The 18,443-nt window shown below is 48.4% G+C and overlaps 1 protein-coding gene across 1 annotated transcript in view; it reads right to left on the bottom strand.

Annotated features, from left to right (window-relative positions):
- The window catches only part of aplp2 (amyloid beta (A4) precursor-like protein 2), a 153,899-nt gene that overhangs the window by 80,742 nt on the left and 54,714 nt on the right, over positions 1-18,443 (bottom strand). The window contains 4 exon segments of the mRNA XM_031795324.1: positions 2,487-2,654; positions 9,647-9,849; positions 11,392-11,609; positions 15,347-15,459. Of these exon segments, the coding sequence (XP_031651184.1) occupies positions 2,487-2,654; positions 9,647-9,849; positions 11,392-11,609; positions 15,347-15,459 (702 nt within the window).

Genomic DNA, 18,443 nt, shown 5'->3' with positions numbered 1-18,443 from the left:
AGAGACCAGTAGAGACTGGGGTAGCAGAAACAGAGACCAGTAGAGACTGGGGTAGCAGAAACATAGACCAGTAGAGACTGGGGTAGCAGAAACAGAGACCAGTAGAGACTGGGGGTAGCAGAAACAGAGACCAGTAAAGACTGGGATAGCAGAAACAGAGACCAGTAGAGGCTGGGGTAGCAGAAACAGAGACCAGTAGAGACTGGGGTAGCAGAAACAGAGACCATTAGAGGCTGGGGTAGCAGAAATAGAGACCAGTAGAGGCTGGGGTAGCAGAAACAGAGACCAGTAGAGGCTGGGGTAGCAGAAACAGAGACCAGTAGAGACTGGGGTAGCAGAAACAGAGACCAGTAGAGACCAGTAGAGACTGGGGTAGCAGAAACAGAGACCAGTAGAGACCAGTAGAGACTGGGGTAGCAGAAACAGAGACCAGTAGAGACTGGGGTAGCAGAAACAGAGACCAGTAGAGACTGGGGTAGCAGAAACAGAGACCAGTAGAGACTGGGGTAGCAGAAACAGAGACCAGTAGAGACTGGGGGTAGCAGAAACAGAGACCAGTAAAGACTGGGGTAGCAGAAACAGAGACCAGTAGAGACTGGGGTAGCAGAAACAGAGACCAGTAGAGACTGGGGTAGCAGAAACAGAACAGCAACAGTAAAACAAGACAGTGAGGTAGTGGTGTAGTAGTGTAGTAGTGTGGTGGTGTAGTAGTGTGGTGGTGTAGTAGTGTGGTGGTGTAGTAGTGTAGTAGTGTGGTGGTGTAGTAGTGTGGTGGTGTAGTAGTGTGGTGGTGTAGTAGTGTAGTAGGGTGGTGGGGTGTAGGGGTGTTAGTGGTGGTGGTGGGGTGTAGGGGTGGTGCTGGTGTAGGGGTGGTGGTGGTAGTGGTGGTGTAGGGGTGGTGGTGGTGTAGTAGTGTGGTGGTGTAGTAGTGTGGTGGTGTAGTAGTGTAGTAGGGTGGTGGGGTGTAGGGGTGTTAGTGGTGGTGGTGGGGTGTAGGTGGTGGTGGGGTGTAGGGGTGGTGCTGGTGTAGGGGTGGTGTAGTAGTGTGGTGGTGTAGTAGTGTAGTAGGGTGGTGGGGTGTTAGTGGTGGTGGTGGGGTGTAGGTGGTGGTGGGGTGTAGGGGTGGTGCTGGTGTAGGGGTGGTGTGGTAGTGGTGGTGTAGGGGTGGTGGTGGTGGTGTAGGGGTGGTGGTGTAGGGGTGGTGGTGATAGTGGTGGTGTAGGGGTGGTGGTGGTAGTGGTGGTGTAGGGGTGGTGGTGGTAGTGGTGGTGTAGGGGTGTTGGTGGTAGTGGTGGTGTAGGGGTGGTGGTGGTAGTGCTGGTGGTGGTGTAGGGGTGGTGGTGGTAGTGGTGGTGTAGGGGTGGTGGTGTAGGGGTGGTGGTGGTAGTGGTGGTGGTGGTGTAGGGGTGGTGGTGGTGGTGGAATAGGGATGGTGGTGGTGGTAGTGGTGGTGGTGGTGTAGGGGTGGTGGTGGTGGTGGTATAGGGATGGTGGTGGTGGTATAGGGGGTGGTGGTGGTAGTATAGGGGTGGTGGTGGTAGTGGGGGTGGTGGTGTAGGGGTGGTGGTGGTGCAGGGGTGGTGGTGGTGCAGGGGTGGTGGTGGTGTAGTAGTGTGGTGGTGTAGTAGTGTGGTGGTGTAGTAGTGTAGTAGGGTGGTGGGGTGTAGGGGTGTTAGTGGTGGTGGTGGGGTGTAGGTGGTGGTGGGGTGTAGGGGTGGTGCTGGTGTAGGGGTGGTGGTGGTGTAGTAGTGTGGTGGTGTAGTAGTGTAGTAGTGTAGTAGGGTGGTGGGGTGTAGGGGTGTTAGTGGTGGTGGTGGGGTGTAGGTGGTGGTGGGGTGTAGGGGTGGTGCTGGTGTAGGGGTGGTGTGGTAGTGGTGGTGGTGGTGTAGGGGTGGTGGTGTAGGGGTGGTGGTGGTGTAGGGGTGGTGGTGGTGTAGGGGTGGTGGTGGTGTAGGGGTGGTGGTGGTGTAGGGGTGGTGGTGGTAGTGGTGGTGTAGGGGTGGTGGTGGTAGTGGTGGTGTAGGGGTGGTGGTGGTAGTGGTGGTCTAGGGGTGGTGGTGGTAGTGGTGGTCTAGGGGTGGTGGTGGTAGTGGTGGTGTAGGGGTGTTGGTGTTGGTGGTGGTGTAGGGGTGGTGGTGGTGTAGGGGTGGTGGTGGTGGTAGTGGTGGTGTAGGGGTGGTGGTGGTAGTGGTGGTGTAGGGGTGGTGGTGGTAGTGGTGGTGTAGGGGTGGTAGTGGTGGTCTAGGGGTGGTGGTGGTAGTGGTGGTGTAGGGGTGTTGGTGTTGGTGGTGGTGTAAGGGTGTTGGTGGTGGTGTAGGGGTGGTGGTGGTGGTGTAGGGGTGGTGGTGGTAGTGGTGGTGTAGGGGTGGTGGTGGTGGTGGGGTGTAGGGGTGGTGGTGGTGGTGGGGTGTAGGGGTGGTGGTGGTAGTGGTGGTGTGGTGGTTTCGCCAGCCTGTTTGGCGGGGCTCGCTGTGAGCCTGACTTACTAAGGCGTTTGCACACGGCCATGCAGTATTCCTCAGAGTCAAAGTTGTTGCGGTTTCCAGCGCAGCCCCCATACACGAAGCGGACGCACTTCCTGGTTGTCATATCGAAGTGCCAGCGGGCCATGGAGGCACGGCAGGGGCCGGTCTCAGCCTCCAGGGTACACACCGCTGGTAGCCAGGGATAGGTCAGGGGTCAGCTGTTAGAACATCCACCCATGGGAGGGGGGGGGGCAGCACTCACAATTACCCCTCAATGATTTATAACCACTGACGGAACCAACTGAAGCAGGAAGTGTCATCCAGCAATGTCCTGCACTACCTTGTCTTTCAAAGCTCCTACCCATGATCATCCTGATAGCTACTATAGGGTTATGACAGTTCATAACATGACACAGGATGTCAACATTGGAACATAAAAAAAAAGGAATGTTTGAGAAAGTGGAAAAAATAAACGTTTTTTTTTTTCTACACATCATGCTAACATTGTAAAAACATGGTAGGACAACTAGATTTAATTATACATTTCTACACTGCAAATTGAAAACTACTAATCCCAAAAAATTAGAAATCGCATTTCAAAACCAATAATAATAATTTATAATAATAATAATTTATAATAATAATAATTTATAATAATAATAATTTATAATAATAATAATTTATAATAATAATAATTTATAATAATGATAATTTATAATAATAATAATGATCAGAAATCTATTTTTATGTAGATACACTGTATATAAAGAAGTATGTGGACACCCCTTCGAAGTAGTGGATTCGGCCAGTTCAGCCACACCTGTTACTGACAGGTGTATAAAATCGAGCACACAGCCATGTAATCTCCATGGACAAACATTAACAGTAGAATGGCCTTACTGAAGAGCTTTCAACGTGGCACCGTCACAGGATGCCACCTTTCCAACAAGTCAGTTAATCAAATTTTTGCGCTGCTAGAGCTGCCCCGGTCAACTGTAAGTTTGTGAAGTGGAAACGTTTTGGAGCAACAACGGCTCAGACACGAAGTGGTAGGCCAAACACGCTCAAAGAACGGGACCTCCGAAGTGCGTAAAAATCGTCTGTCCTCGGTTGCAACACTCACTACCGAGTTTCAAACTGCCTCTGGAAGCAACGCCAGCACAAGAACTGTTCGTCGGGAGCTTCATGAAATGGGTTTCCATGGCCGAGCAGCCGCACACAAGCCTAAGATCACCATGCGCAATGCCAAGCGTTGGCTGGAGTGGTGTAAAGCTCGCCGCCATTGGACTCTGAAGCAGTGGAAACACGTTCCCTGGAGTGATGAATCACGCTTCACTGAGTGGCAGTGCGGCAGAGGAATCTGGGTTTGGTAGATGCTAGGAGAATACTACCTTCCCCAATGCACAGTGCCCACTGTAAAGTTTGGTGGAGGAGGAATAGAGCCAGTGAACCATTCTAGATGAATCTGTGCTTCCACCTTTGTGGCAACAGTTTTGGGAAAGCCCTTTCCTGTTTCAGCATGACAATGCCACCATGCACAAATTGAGGTCCATACAGAAATGGTTTGTCGAGATCGGTGTGGAAGAACTAGTGGAAAGCCTTCCCAGAAGAGTGGAGGCTGTTATAGCAGCAATGTACCAACATCTAGTGGAAAGCCTTCCCAGAAGAGTGGAGGCTGTTATAGCAGCAATGTACCAACATCTAGTGGAAAGCCTGCCCAGAAGAGTGGAGGCTGTTATAGCAGCAATGTTCCAACATCTAGTGGAAAGCCTTCCCAGAAGAGTGGGGGCTGTTATAGCAGCAATGTTCCAACATCTAGTGGAAAGCCTTCCCAGAAGAGTGGAGGCTGTTATAGCAGCAAAGGGGGGGGACCAACTCCATATTAATGGCCATGATTTTGGAATGAGATGTTTGACGAGAAGAAGAAGGTGTCCACACACTTTTGTTGTATTTTCAGTGAGCTCCAAAAGTACTGGGAGACACGTTTTTTTTCTGTACTCCAGAACTTTAGATTTGAAATTATACAATGAGGTCAAAGTGCAGCTGCCAGCTTTATAATACATTTTTTTTGGTACCCTTCCCCAGATCTGTACCTCGACACAATCCTGTCTCGGAGCTCTACGGACAATTCCTTCAACCTCATGGCTTGGTTTTTGCTCTGACATGCACTGTCAACTGTGGGACCTTATATAGACAGGTGTGTGCCTTTCCAAATCATGTCCAATCAATTTAATTTACCACAGGTGGACCCCAATCAATTTGTAGAAACATCTCAAGGATGATAAATGGAAACAAGATGCACCTGAACTCAATATTGAGTCTCATAGCAAAGAGTCTGAATACTTATGTAAATAAGGTATCCGTTTTTATTTTTAATAAATTTGTAAACATTTCTAAAAACCTGTTTTCCCTTTGTCATTGTGGGGTATTGTGATGTCATTGTGGGGTATTGTGATGTCATTGTGGGGTATTGTGATGTCATTGTGGGGTATTGTGATGTCATTGTGGGGTATTGTGATGTCATTGTGGGGTATTGTGATGTCATTGTGGGGTATTGTGATGTCATTGTGGGGTATTGTGATGTCATTGTGGGGTATTGTGATGTCATTGTGGGGTATTGTGATGTCATTGTGGGGTATTGTGATGTCATTGTGGGGTATTGTGATGTCATTGTGGGGTATTGTGATGTCATTGTGGGGTATTGTGATGTCATTGTGGGGTATTGTGATGTCATTGTGGGGTATTGTGATGTCATTGTGAGGTATTGTGATGTCATTGTGGGGTATTGTGATGTCATTGTGGGGTATTGTGATGTCATTGTGGGGTATTGTGATGTCATTGTGGGGTATTGTGATGTCATTGTGTAAATTGATAAAGGATTTTTATTTTTATTTAGAAAAAGACGTAATAAAAGTCAAGGGGTCTGAATTGACCATTAAAGAAAAGACATGATTGTTTGTCAATGTAAGGAATGTATTTTGTAATAACCTCCCCTGTTATTCTAATGGTGAGAGGTTAGCATGTCTTGGAGGGTAAGATATAAAATGCCTCCAAGACATGCTAACCTCCCCTGTTATTCTAATGGTGAGAGGTTAGCATGTCTTGGAGGGTAAGATATAAAATGCCTCCAAGACATGCTAACCTCCCCTGTTATTCTAATGGTGAGAGGTTAGCATGTCTTGGAGGTTTGATATTTGTGTGTCTAACTTTCTCATTATTCACGATTTATCCAAGACTATCCATAATCATGGTAGCAACCACATTAATGTAGAAGTGTTTAGAAACATATTCTATTCTTATTTACAATAAAAGTGTCTGCAAAATGTCAAATGATTTACCATTTACTATTTCTATTGGGCACAACATCTGAAACAACCAAAACAAACAGAAAAAGGCATCCAACAAGTTTTGTAGAGTCACCAGCTTGATGTAGTCATTGCATACTATGAATATAGGACGAAATCCTAAACTTTTGACTACTTTAAAACACATGTGTATTTGTCCCAATACTTTGGGTTCTCTAAAACAGGGGGACTGTGTACCAAAAGGGCTGTAATTTCTAAATGTTTCACCCGATATGGATGAAAATACCCTCAAATTAAAGCTGACAGTCTGACCTTTAACCTCATAGTCATTGTATCATTTTAAATCCAAAGTGCTGGAGTACAGAGCCAAAACAACAACAAAAAATGGTCACTGTCCCAATACACACACACACACACACACACACACACACACATTCTTTGGTCAAAGAATCCTCCATTTGCAGCAGTTGCAGCCTTGCAGACCTTTTTGCGTTCTAGTTGTCAGTTTGTTGAGGTAATCTGAAGAGATTTCACCTCACGCTTCCTGAAGCACCTCCCACAGACCTTTGGCGTTCTAGTTGTCAGTTTGTTGAGGTAATCTGAAGAGATTTCACCTCACGCTTCCTGAAGCACCTCCCACAGACCTTTGGCGTTCTAGTTGTCAATTGGTTGAGGTAATCTGAAGAGATTTCACCTCACGCTTCCTGAAGCACCTCCCACAGACCTTTTGGCGTTCTAGTTGTCAATTGGTTGAGGTAATCTGAAGAGATTTCACCTCACGCTTCCTGAAGCACCTCCCACAGACCTTTGGCGTTCTAGTTGTCAGTTTGTTGAGGTAATCTGAAGAGATTTCACCTCACGCTTCCTGAAGCACCTCCCACAGACCTTTGGCGTTCTAGTTGTCAGTTTGTTGAGGTAATCTGAAGAGATTTCACCTCACGCTTCCTGAAGCACCTCCCACAGACCTTTGGCGTTCTAGTTGTCAGTTTGTTGAGGTAATCTGAAGAGATTTCACCCCATGCTTCCTGAAGCACCTCCCACAAGTTGGATTGGCTTGATGGGCACCTCTTTACGTCATACGGTCAAGCTGCTCCCACAACAGCTCAATAGAGTTGAGATCCGGTGACTGTGCCACTCTATTATAGACAGAATACCAGCTGACTGTTTTTCCCTAAATAGTTCTTGCATAGTTTGGAGCTGTGCTTTGGGTCATTGTCCTGTTGTAGGAGGAAATTGGCTCTAATTAAGCCCACAGGGTAGAAGCTAAAATGATGGAGTGATAGCCTTCCTTCTTCAAGATCCATTTTGCCCTGTGTCATGACGTTGGCCTGGGGGGTTGGTTTATGACCGTCATAAATACCTCTTCCCCCCTGTTTCCTCTCTCTACCCTACTGGTGTTACATTTGCAAACCCCTTGGTTAACACAGAGATTCTGGGAACACCAGAAGGTGGGGGGAAAGGAACTATATTCTGGTAATCCGTCCAATGGAACATATGCGGTGGTACTTAATGAATATGATGTCAGTTCGGTTGTCATCTGAGACATTCTCATCAATGATAAGATGACAAACTCTACAGTGGAAAGTCTACACATCAGAGTTATCGGATTCACATGGAATTGTTGTTCAAATTAAATGTTTGAATATTAAATTATTCGTGATGGGATGAAATGTGATTTTAGCTTCTAAAATGTGAGATTTGGGTTTTCATAAGATAGGGCTGCTCACTCAGTGGCCCTCCCCTGTGAAGGGACATGGTCTATAAAACTTTTCAAACACACCCTCCTCTTCCTTCCTATATAAGCCCTTGACGACAATATAACCTCCTGTTCCGAGGATGTGAGGACGACTGTCCGATGTCAGAATGGTTCAGATAATAACTACAGAACGAAGCCAACATCAGCGTGAGCTTTGGTTGCGAATGGTATGAACTTTGAACTCTTATTCACGACAGAAGTGATACCTCCTAGCTGTTGAGATTGCAACAGCAGCTGCAAACGCAGGTTAAGAAGGAACAGACAGAGTATCCCGTCTATCACACAACGACGTTACTACAATGTATCCAATTGACCACCAGAGACATTCTTCAAAGGACAAAGTTGGGCAACACGGCCTTCCATCTACCACCAACCTACCGAAGCGCAGCTCAGAGTAAATATTTATTGCATTTTCCTTTTCCAAATGGGCGGTAATTTAGAATGCATAAGATACTGTATTTACGATAGCACAGCTTCTTCCTTTTGTTCCTCAGTCTTCCCGCTCTTTCACTCAAACCCAACCCTTTTCTTTTGTTGTAACCAGCTGTCATATCTGTTCCGCCCACTAGGGACGTTTTCCTTTATGACGTCATTTGTAATCAAGGTATGATTAATTATGTGTATGTGTAATTCTGTGTGATTAGTTAGATATTTAGTAAATAAATGGACATTTTGTATTGCTGATTCAACTTGTTAGCCAGGGTTTGTGAAGATAACCAAGAATTTACAACTTTCAGATGAGACTGAATTAAGGTGACGATTAATATTGACTGCTATTGATGTAAAATATTACTAGGTCTTTAAGAGTTTATTCAGAAGATAGCAGCTCTATAAATATTATTTTGTGGTGCCTGACTCTCTAGTTAATTACATTTACATGATTAGCTCAATCAGGTAATATTAATTACGGATAAATTATTTTATAGAATAGCATGTCATATCACTTAATCCGGCATAGCCAAAGATACCTGTATAAATCTCCCACTTTGCCACTACCAAAGACCATCACATTGCATCCACCATGCTTGACAGATGGTGTTTTCTCAGTTGAGTTATAGCCTACAAAGTGGCCTACTGTAGCCAGCTAGCTAGCTGTTGCAAAATGGAGTGATGGCGGTAATCACTCCTCCAACATCTTTTCATTTTTTCTGCATCTCACGAATGTTCTTCTGTGTGATCCGAACACCTCAAACTTAGATTCGTCTGACCATGACACTTTTTCCCCAATCTTCCTCTGTCCAGTGTCTGTGTTCTTTTGTCCATCTTAATCTTTTCTTTTTATTGGCCAGTCTGAGATATGGCTTTTTCTTTGCAACTCTGCCTAGAAGGCCAGTATCCCGGAGTCGCCTCTTCACTGTTGACATTGAGACTGGTGTTTTGTGGGTACTATTTAATGAAGCTGCCAGTTGAGGACTTGTGAGGCGTCTGTTTCTCAAACTACACACTCAAATGTACTTGTCCTCTTGCTCAGTTGTGCACCGGGGCCTCCCTCTCCTCTTTCTATTCTGGTTAGAACCAGTTTGCGCTGTTCTGTGAACAGAGTAGTACACAGCATTGTACGAGATCTTCAGTTTCTTGGCAATTTCTGGCATGGAGTAGCCTTAATTTCTCAGAACAAAAATAGACTGACAAGTTTCAGAAGAAAGTCCTTTGTTTCTGGCCATTTTGAGCCTGTAATTGAACCCACAAATGCTGATGCTCCAGATACTCAACTAGTCTAAAGAAGGCCAGTTTTATTGCTTCTTTAAATCAGAACAGCAGTTTTCAGCTGTGCTAACGTAATTGCAAAAGGGTTTTCTCATGATCAATTAGCCTTTTAAAATGATAAACTTGGATTAGCTAATACACCGTGCCATTGGAACACAGGTGGTTGATGATAATGGGCCTCTGTACACCTATGTAGATATTCCATAAAACATCAGCCGTTTCCAGCTACAATAGTCATTTACAACATTAACAATGTCTACACTGTATTTCAATGGACAAAAAAAGTGGTTTTCTTTAAAAAACAAAGACTTTTCTAAGTGACCCCCAAACTTTTGAACAGTAGTGTATATATTTTCCTAAAAAAAATAAAACAAAAGTGGGTCTGTTGCCAAAGAATAAAAGACAGTACCAACCTTTGACCTCTGTCAGGGTCTTGTCTTCATCCTGGCTCTCTGGAACACTATCCCTCTCTTTCTTCTCCTCCTCCTCCTCCTCTTCCTCTCTGTCAGCCTCCTCATCTTCATACACATAATGGTATTCTTCCTCATCTTCATCTTCCTCATCCAATGGCTCCTCCTCTTTCTGAGTGGTGGGCTGCTCATCAGCTGGGGCCTCGCTGAGAGAGAGACGGGGAGAGAAAGAGAGAAACAGAGAGAGACAGAGACAGAGAGAGACAGAGAGAGAGAGAGAGAGAGACACAGAGAGAGAGAGAGAGAGAGAGACAGAGACAGACAGAGAGAGACAGAGAGAGACAGACAGAGACAGAGAGACAGAGAGAGAGAGACAGAGAGAGAGAGACAGAGAGACAGAGAGAGAGATTTGTTCAATAGTAGAATGAATGGAATAGATGTGCTCATCAACACTACATGACCAAATGTATGTGGACACCTGCTTGTCGAACATCGCATTCCAAAATAATTTGCATTAATATGGAGTTGTTTCCTTTTCTGCTATGTTGGTACATTGCTGCTATAACAGCCTCCACTCTTCTGGGAAGGCTTTCCACTAAATGTTGATACATTGCTGCTATAACAGCCTCCACTCTTCTGGGAAGGCTTTCCACTAGATGTTGGAACATTGCTGCTATAATAGCCTCCACTCTTCTGGGAAGGCTTTCCACTAGATGTAGGAACATTGCTGCAGGGACTTGCTTCCATTCAGCCACAAGAGCATTAGTGACATCGGGCACTGATGTTGGGCGATTAGGTCTGGCTCGCTGTCGGCGTTCCAATTCATCCCAGAGGTGTCCGATGGGGTTGAGGTTAGGGCTCTGTGCAGGCCAGTCAAGTTCTTCCACATCGATCCCGACAAACCATTTCTGTATGGACCTCGATTTGTGCACGGGGGTATTGTCATGCTGAAACAGGAAAGGGCCTTTCCCAAACTGTTGCCACAAATCTGGAAGCACAGATTCATCTAGAATGTCATTGTATACTGTAGTGTTAAGGTTTCCCTTCACTGGATCTAAGGAGCCGAACCATGAAAAACAGCCCCAGAACATTATTCCTCCTCCACCAAACTTTACAGTGGGCACTGTGCATTGGGGCAGGTAGTGTTCTCCTAGCATCCGCCATACCCAGATTTGTCCGACGGACTGCCAGATGGTGAAGCGTGATTCATCACTCCAGACAACGTGTTTCCACTGCTCCAAGGTCCAATGGCAGTGAGTTTTACACCACTAAGGCCGACGCTTGGCATTGCTCATGGTGATCTTAGCCTTGTGTGCTAAGATGAAAACCTATTTCATGAAGCTCCAGACTAACAGTTCTTATGCTGACGTTGCTTCCAGAGGCAGTTTGGAACTCAGTAGTGAGTGTTGCAACCGAGGACAGACCATTTTTACGCGCTTCAGCACTCGGCGGTCCAGTTCTGTGAGCTTGTGTGGCCTACCACTTCGCGGCTGAGCCGTTGTTGCTCCTAGATGTTTCCACAATAACCACTTCTAGGAGCAACAACAGCTCAGCTGAGACATTTCCACAATAACAGCACTTACAGTTGACCGGGGCATCATATGATGGTGACACATTGAAGGTCACTGAGCTCTTCAGTAAGGGCCATTCTACTGCTAATGTTTGTCTATGGAGATTGCATGGCTGTGTGCTCATTTTAATACACCTGTCAGCAACGCTTATGGCTGAAATAGAGGACACACACACACCTCTCCTTCTCTACAAGACCATCCTGATCCAGTCCCGTCTCCTCCACCTCTTCATCCTCCTCTTCATCTTCTTCTTCTTCCTCCTGGGAGGGCATGGCGGGCAGGGAGGGTTCCCCAGGGGAGGGGCAGCATACATACTCTGTACCATGGAACTTATCAATGCCACAGGGCAGTAACATGCCATAGCTGTGAAGGACCATGGTCCCCTTGGAACAGGCCTGGGGAGAGGAGAGAGGGATGGAGAGGAGAAAGGGAGAGATGGGAGAGAGAGTGAAACACTACACATGTAATACTGACAAGAAACAGACTGAGGAGAATGCCTCATAAGTCTATAGGCTGTAGAGGGTCTAGTGAGGCTGGGTCTAACTCGGACTGGGTCCAACTAGGGCCTGGCGAGGCTGGATCCAACTAGGCTGGGCCCGGTGAGGCTGGGTCCAACTAGGACTGGCGAGGCTGGATCCAACTAGGCTGGGCCCAACTAGGACTGGGTCCAACTAGGGCCCAGCGAGGCTGGGTCCAACTAGGACTGGGTCCGACAAGGGCCCGGCGAGGCTGGATCCGACCAGGGCCCGGCGAGGCTGGGTCCGACCAGGGCCCGGCGAGGCTGGGTCCGACCAGGGCCCGGCGAGGCTGGGTCCGACCAGGGCCCGGCGAGGCTGGGTTTACACAGGAAGCCCAATTCTGATCTATTCCCAATTATTGGCAGAAGAGCTGATCTGATTGGTCAAAAGACCAATTAATGAAAAAAAGCTCCGAATTGGGCTGCCTGTGTAAACGCTGACAGTCACACAATCTAGACTGCATTCAGGCCGCCGTGCAGGGACAAGCCAGTACACAGGGCTAGGAGCCAAGCAGGCCAGTACACAGGGCTAGGAGCCAAGCAGGCCAGTACACAGGGCTAGGAGCCAAGCAGGCCAGTACACAGGGCTAGGAGCCAAGCAGGCCAGTACACAGGGCTAGGAGCCAAGCAGGCCAGTACACAGGGCTAGGAGCCAAGCAGGCCAGTACACAGGGCTAGGAGCCAAGCAGGCCAGTACACAGGGCTAGGAGCCAAGCAGGCCAGGTGTGTGTTGCTCTCCTAACTGTTGGCCCAGCAGGCTCCAAGATAGCCTTACGAAATCTGTCTGGAGGACTACATGGTTTCCACCACAGCACTAGTCTGGTTAGAGATCAGCTCTAAACCTAAACTCTGATCATAGGACAACTGGGAAGCACTCAGCCAGACAGGTAGAGAAGGGGGGAGGGGAGGGAGAGACAGGTAGAGAAGGGGGAGGGAGAGACAGGTAGAGAAGGGGGAGGGAGAGACAGGTAGAGAAGGGGGAGGGAGAGACAGGTAGAGAAGGGGGAGGGAGAGACAGGTAGAGAAGGGGGAGGGAGAGACAGGTAGAGAAGGGGGAGGGAGAGACAGGTAGAGAAGGGGGAGGGAGAGACAGGTAGAGAAGGGGGAGGGAGAGACAGGTAGAGAAGGGGGAGGGAGAGACAGGTAGAGAAGGGGGAGGGAGAGACAGGTAGAGAAGGGGGAGGGAGAGACAGGTAGAGAAGGGGGAGGGAGAGACAGGTAGAGAAGGGGGAGGAGAGACAGGTAGAGAAGGGGGAGGGAGAGACAGGTAGAGAAGGGGGAGGGAGAGACAGGTAGAGACAGGGGAGGGAGAAGGGGAGGAGAGACAGGTAGAGAAGGGGGAGGGAGAGACAGGTAGAGAAGGGGGAGGGAGAGACAGGTAGAGAAGGGGGAGGGAGAGACAGGTAGAGAAGGGGGAGGGAGAGACAGGTAGAGAAGGGGGAGGAGAGACAGGTAGAGAAGGGGGAGGAGAGACAGGTAGAGAAGGGGGAGGGGAGGGAGAGACAGGTAGAGAAGGGGGAGGGGAGGGAGAGACAGGTAGAGAAGGGGGAGGGGAGGGAGAGACAGGTAGAGAAGGGGGAGGGGAGGGAGAGACAGGTAGAGAAGGGGGAGGGGAGGGAGAGACAGGTAGAGAAGGGGGAGGGGAGGGAGAGACAGGTAGAGAAGGGGGAGGGGAGGGAGAGACAGGTAGAGAAGGGGGAGGGGAGGGAGAGACAGGTAGAGAAGGGGGAGGGGAGGGAGAGACAGGTAGAGAAGGGGGAGGGGAGGGAGAGACAGGTAGAGAGGGGTGAGGGGAGGGAGAGACAGGTAGAGAGGGGTGAGGGGAGGGAGAGACAGGTAGAGAGGGGGAGGGCAGGGAGAGACAGGTAGAGAAGGAGGGAGGGCAGGGAGAGACAGGTAGAGAAGGGGGAGGGGAGGGAGAGACAGGTAGAGAAGGAGGGAGGGCAGGGAGAGACAGGTAGAGAGGGGGGGAGGGCAGGGAGAGACAGGTAGAGAAGGGGGAGGGGAAGGAGAGACAGGTAGAAGGGGGAGGGGAGGGAGAGACAGGTAGAGAAGGAGGGAGGGCAGGGAGAGACAGTAACAGCGTGGGAGGATAGACTGAAAACAGAAACAGTGTAGAGTCCGTAGGGCAACATGCCTTCTCTCTACTAGTTACCATAGAAGAACAACAGAGTCCTTGTTTAAAGCCTGTATATTACCCTGCTAGAGAGAGAGACCGACAGTGAGTGAGTGAGCCAGACAGACAGAGATCGAGACAGACAGAGATCGAGACAGACAGAGATCGAGAGACGGCCAAGACAGAGAGAGACGGCCAAGACAGAGAGAGACGGCCAAGACAGAGAGAGACGGCCAAGACAGAGAGAGAGAGCGAGACAGAGAGAAAGAGAGCGAGACAGAGAGCGTCGAGAGAGAGACAGACAGAGCGAGACAGCCAGAGAGAGGGTGACAGCCAGAGAGAGGGAGACAGACAGCCAGCCAGAGAGCGAGACAGAGAGCGTCGAGAGAGAGACAGACAGACAGAGCGAGACAGCCAGAGAGAGGGTGACAGCCAGAGAGAGGGAGACAGACAGCCAGCCAGAGAGCCAGACAGACAGAGAGAGAGCGAGACAGCCAGAGAGCACGAGAGAGGGTGACAGCCAGAGAGAGGGTGACAGCCAGAGAGAGGGTGACAGCCAGAGAGAGGGTGACAGCCAGAGAGAGGGTGACAGCCAGAGAGAGGGAGACAGCCAGAGAGAGGGAGACAGCCAGAGAGAGGGAGACAGCCAGAGAGAGGGAGACAGCCAGAGAGAGGGAGACAGCCAGAGAGAGGGAGACAGCCAGAGAGAGGGAGACAGCCAGAGAGAGGGAGACAGCCAGAGAGAGGGAGACAGCCAGAGAGAGGGAGACAGCCAGAGAGAGGGAGACAGCCAGAGAGAGGGTGACAGCCAGAGAGAGGGTGACAGCCAGAGAGAGGGTGACAGCCAGAGAGAGGGTGACAGCCAGAGAGAGGGTGACAGCCAGAGAGAGGGTGACAGCCAGAGAGAGGGAGACAGCCAGAGAGAGGGAGACAGCCAGAGAGAGGGTGACAGCCAGAGAGAGGGTGACAGCCAGAGAGAGGGTGACAGCCAGAGAGAGGGAGACAGCCAGAGAGAGGGTGACAGCCAGAGAGAGGGTGACAGCCAGAGAGAGGGTGACAGCCAGAGAGAGGGTGACAGCCAGAGAGAGGGTGACAGCCAGAGAGAGGATGACAGCCAGAGAGAGGGTGACAGCCAGAGAGAGGGAGACCGACAGCCAGCCAGAGAGCGAGACAGACAGAGAGCCAGACAGCAAGTGAGACCGCCAGACAGAGTAGTTGTATTTTTATTTAACCTTTATTTAACTAGGCAAGTCAGTTTAAGAACAAATTCTTATTTACAGTGACGGCCAAACCCAGACGACACTGGGCCAACTGTGCACCGCCCTATGGGACTCCCAATCACGGCCGGTTGTGATACAGCCCAGGATCGATTCAGGGTCTGTAATGACATCTCTAGCAGTGAAGGACACACATGGTTCTTACCTCCTCGGCCACCCCGTGCCTCCTCGGCCACCCCGTGCCTCCTCGGCCACCCCGTGCCTGACACACATGGTTCTTACCTCCTCGGCCACCCCGTGCCACTGTTGGTGACTGACACACATGTCCATCCTCTCCTTGTGGAAGAACCTGCACTTCTCAGGAACCAGCAGCACGTCACTCACAAACTCCCCCACTGAAAGGACATATAGATCAGAATTACACAAACATAACCTAGTGAGCCGTTAGTCTTACACAACATTCATTTTATTACTTTATTCAGCTGGGAAAGGACCTGGACACAGAGAGAAAGACAGAGAGAGAGACAGAGACACAGAGACAGAGAGAGACACGACCAACAACATTGGACACTCTATGGAACAAAAAGCCTTCACTATATTATCCTGGAATATCCAAGGCCTGAGGTCATCTGCCTTTGGCCTAAAGAGCAGAAACCCGGACTTCACCAAAGAAATCGGTAACACAGACATTGTCATCCTGCAAGAAACATGGTATAGAGGAGACGGACCCACTGGTTGCCCTCTAGGTTACAGAGAGCTGGTAGTCCCATCCACCACACTACCAGGTGGGTGGTATAGAGGAGATGGACCCACTGGTTGCCCTCTAGGCTACAGAGAGCTGGTAGTCCCATCCACCACACTACCAGGTGAGTGGTATAGAGGAGATGGACTCACTGGTTGCCCTCTAGGCTACAGAGAGCTGGTAGTCCCATCCACCACACTACCAGGTGAGTGGTATAGAGGAGATGGACCCACTGGTTGTCCTCTAGGTTACAGAGAGCTCGCTGGTAGTCCCATCCACCACACTACCAGGTGGGTGGTATAGAGGAGACAGACCCAGTAGTTGTCCTCTAGGTTACAGAGAGCTGGTCGTCCCATCCACCACACTACCAGGTGGGTGGTATAGAGGAGACAGACCCACTGGTTGCCCTCTAGGTTACAGAGAGCTGGTAGTCCCATCCACCACACTACCAGGTGGGTGGTATAGAGGAGATGGACCCACTGGTTGTCCTCTAGGTTACAGAGAGCTCGCTGGTAGTCCCATCCACCACACTACCAGGTGGGTGGTATAGAGGAGACAGACCCACTGGTTGTCCTCTAGGTTACAGAGAGCTGGTAGTCCCATCCACCAAACGACCAGGTGGGTGGTATAGAGGAGACGGACCCACTGGTTGCCCTCTAGGTTACAGAGAGCTGGTAGTCCCATCCACCAAACTACCAGGTGTGAAACAGGGAAGGGACTCAGGGGGTATGCTAATTTGGTATAGAGCAGACCTAACTCACTCCATTAAATTAATCAAAACAGGAACATTCTACATTTGGCTAGAAATTCAAAAGGAAATTATCCTAACAGAGAAAAATGTCCTCCTGTGTGCTACCTATATCCCCCCACTAGAATCCCCATATTTTAATGAAGACAGCTTCTCCATCCTGGAGGGGGAAATCAATCATTTCCAGGCCCAGGGACATGTACTAGCCTGTGGCGACCTAAATGCCAGAACCGGACAAGAACCTGACACCCTCAGCACACAGGGGGACAAACACCTGCCTGGAGGTGACAGTATTCCCTCCCACATATGCCCCCCTAGGCACAACTATGACAACATAACCAATAAAAACGGGTCACAACTCCTGCAGCTCTGTCGCACGCTGGGTATGTACATAGTCAACGGTAGACTTCGAGGGGACTCCTATGGTAGGTACACCTATAGCTCTGTTACATCCTGGGTATGTACATAGTCAGTGGTAGGCTTCGAGGGGACTCCTATGGTAGGTACACCTATAGCGCATCTCTTGGCAGTAGTACTGTAGACTACTTTATCACTGACCTCAACCCAGAGTCTCTCAGAGCGTTCACAGTCAGCCCACTGACACCCCTATCAGACCACAGCAAAATCACAGTCTACTTAAACAGAGCAATACTCAATCATGAGGCATCAAAGCCAAAGGAACTGAGCAACATTATGAAATGCTATAGGTGGAAGGAATGCAGTTTGGAAACCTACCAAAAAACAATTAGGCAACAACAAATTCAATCCCTTTTAGACAATTTCCTGGGTAAAACGTTCCACTGTAATAGTGAAGGTGTAAACTTGGCAGTAGAAAATCTTAACAGTATATTTGACCTCTCAGCTTCCCTATCAAATCTAGAAATCTCAAATAGAAAACCGAAGAAAATTAACAACAATGACAAATGGTTTGATGAAGAATGCAAAAATCTAAGAAAGAAATTGAGAAACCTGTCCAACCAAAAACATAGAGACCCAGAAAACCTGAGTCTACGCCTTCACTATGGTGAATCACTAAAACAATACAGAAATACACTACGGAAAAAGAAGGAACAGCATGTCAGAAATCAGCTCAATGCAATTGAAGAATCCATAGACTCCAACCACTTCTGGGAAAATTGGAAAACACTAAACAAACAACACGAAGAATTATCTATCCAAAATGGAGATGTATGGGTAAACCACTTCTCCAATCTTTTTGGCTCTATAACAAAGAATAAAGAGCAAAAACATATACATGATCAAATACAGATCTTAGAATCAACTATTAAAGACTACCAGAACCCACTGGATTCTCCAATTACATTGAAAGAGTTACAGGACAAAATAAAAACCCTCCAACCCAAAAAGGCCTGTGGTGTTGATGGTATCCTCAATGAAATGATCAAATATACAGACAACAAATTCCAATTGGCTATACTAAAACTCTTTAACATCATACTTAGCTCTGGCATCTTCCCCAATATTTGGAACCAAGGACTGATCACCCCAATCCACAAAAGTGGAGACAAATTTGACCCCAATAACTACCGTGGAATATGTGTCAACAGTAACCTTGGGAAAATCCTCTGCATTATTATTAACAGCAGACTCGTACATTTCCTCAATGAAAACAATGTCCTGAGCAAATGTCAAATTGGCTTTTTACCAAATTACCGTACAACAGACCATGTATTCACCCTGCACACCCTAATTGACACCAAAACAAAACAAAACAAAGACTAAGTCTTCTCATGCTTTGTTGATTTCAAAAAAGCCTTCGACTCAATCTGGCATGAGGGTCTGCTATACAAACTGATGGAAAGTGGTGTTGGGGGTAAAACATACGACATTATAAAATCCATGTACACAAACAACAAGTGTGCGGTTAA

This window comes from Oncorhynchus kisutch, linkage group LG18 (assembly GCF_002021735.2).
Source record: "Oncorhynchus kisutch isolate 150728-3 linkage group LG18, Okis_V2, whole genome shotgun sequence".
NCBI lineage: Eukaryota > Metazoa > Chordata > Actinopteri > Salmoniformes > Salmonidae > Oncorhynchus > Oncorhynchus kisutch.
The sequence above is the reverse complement of the archived record's forward strand: the minus strand, read 5'-3'. Positions and strand labels throughout refer to the sequence as shown.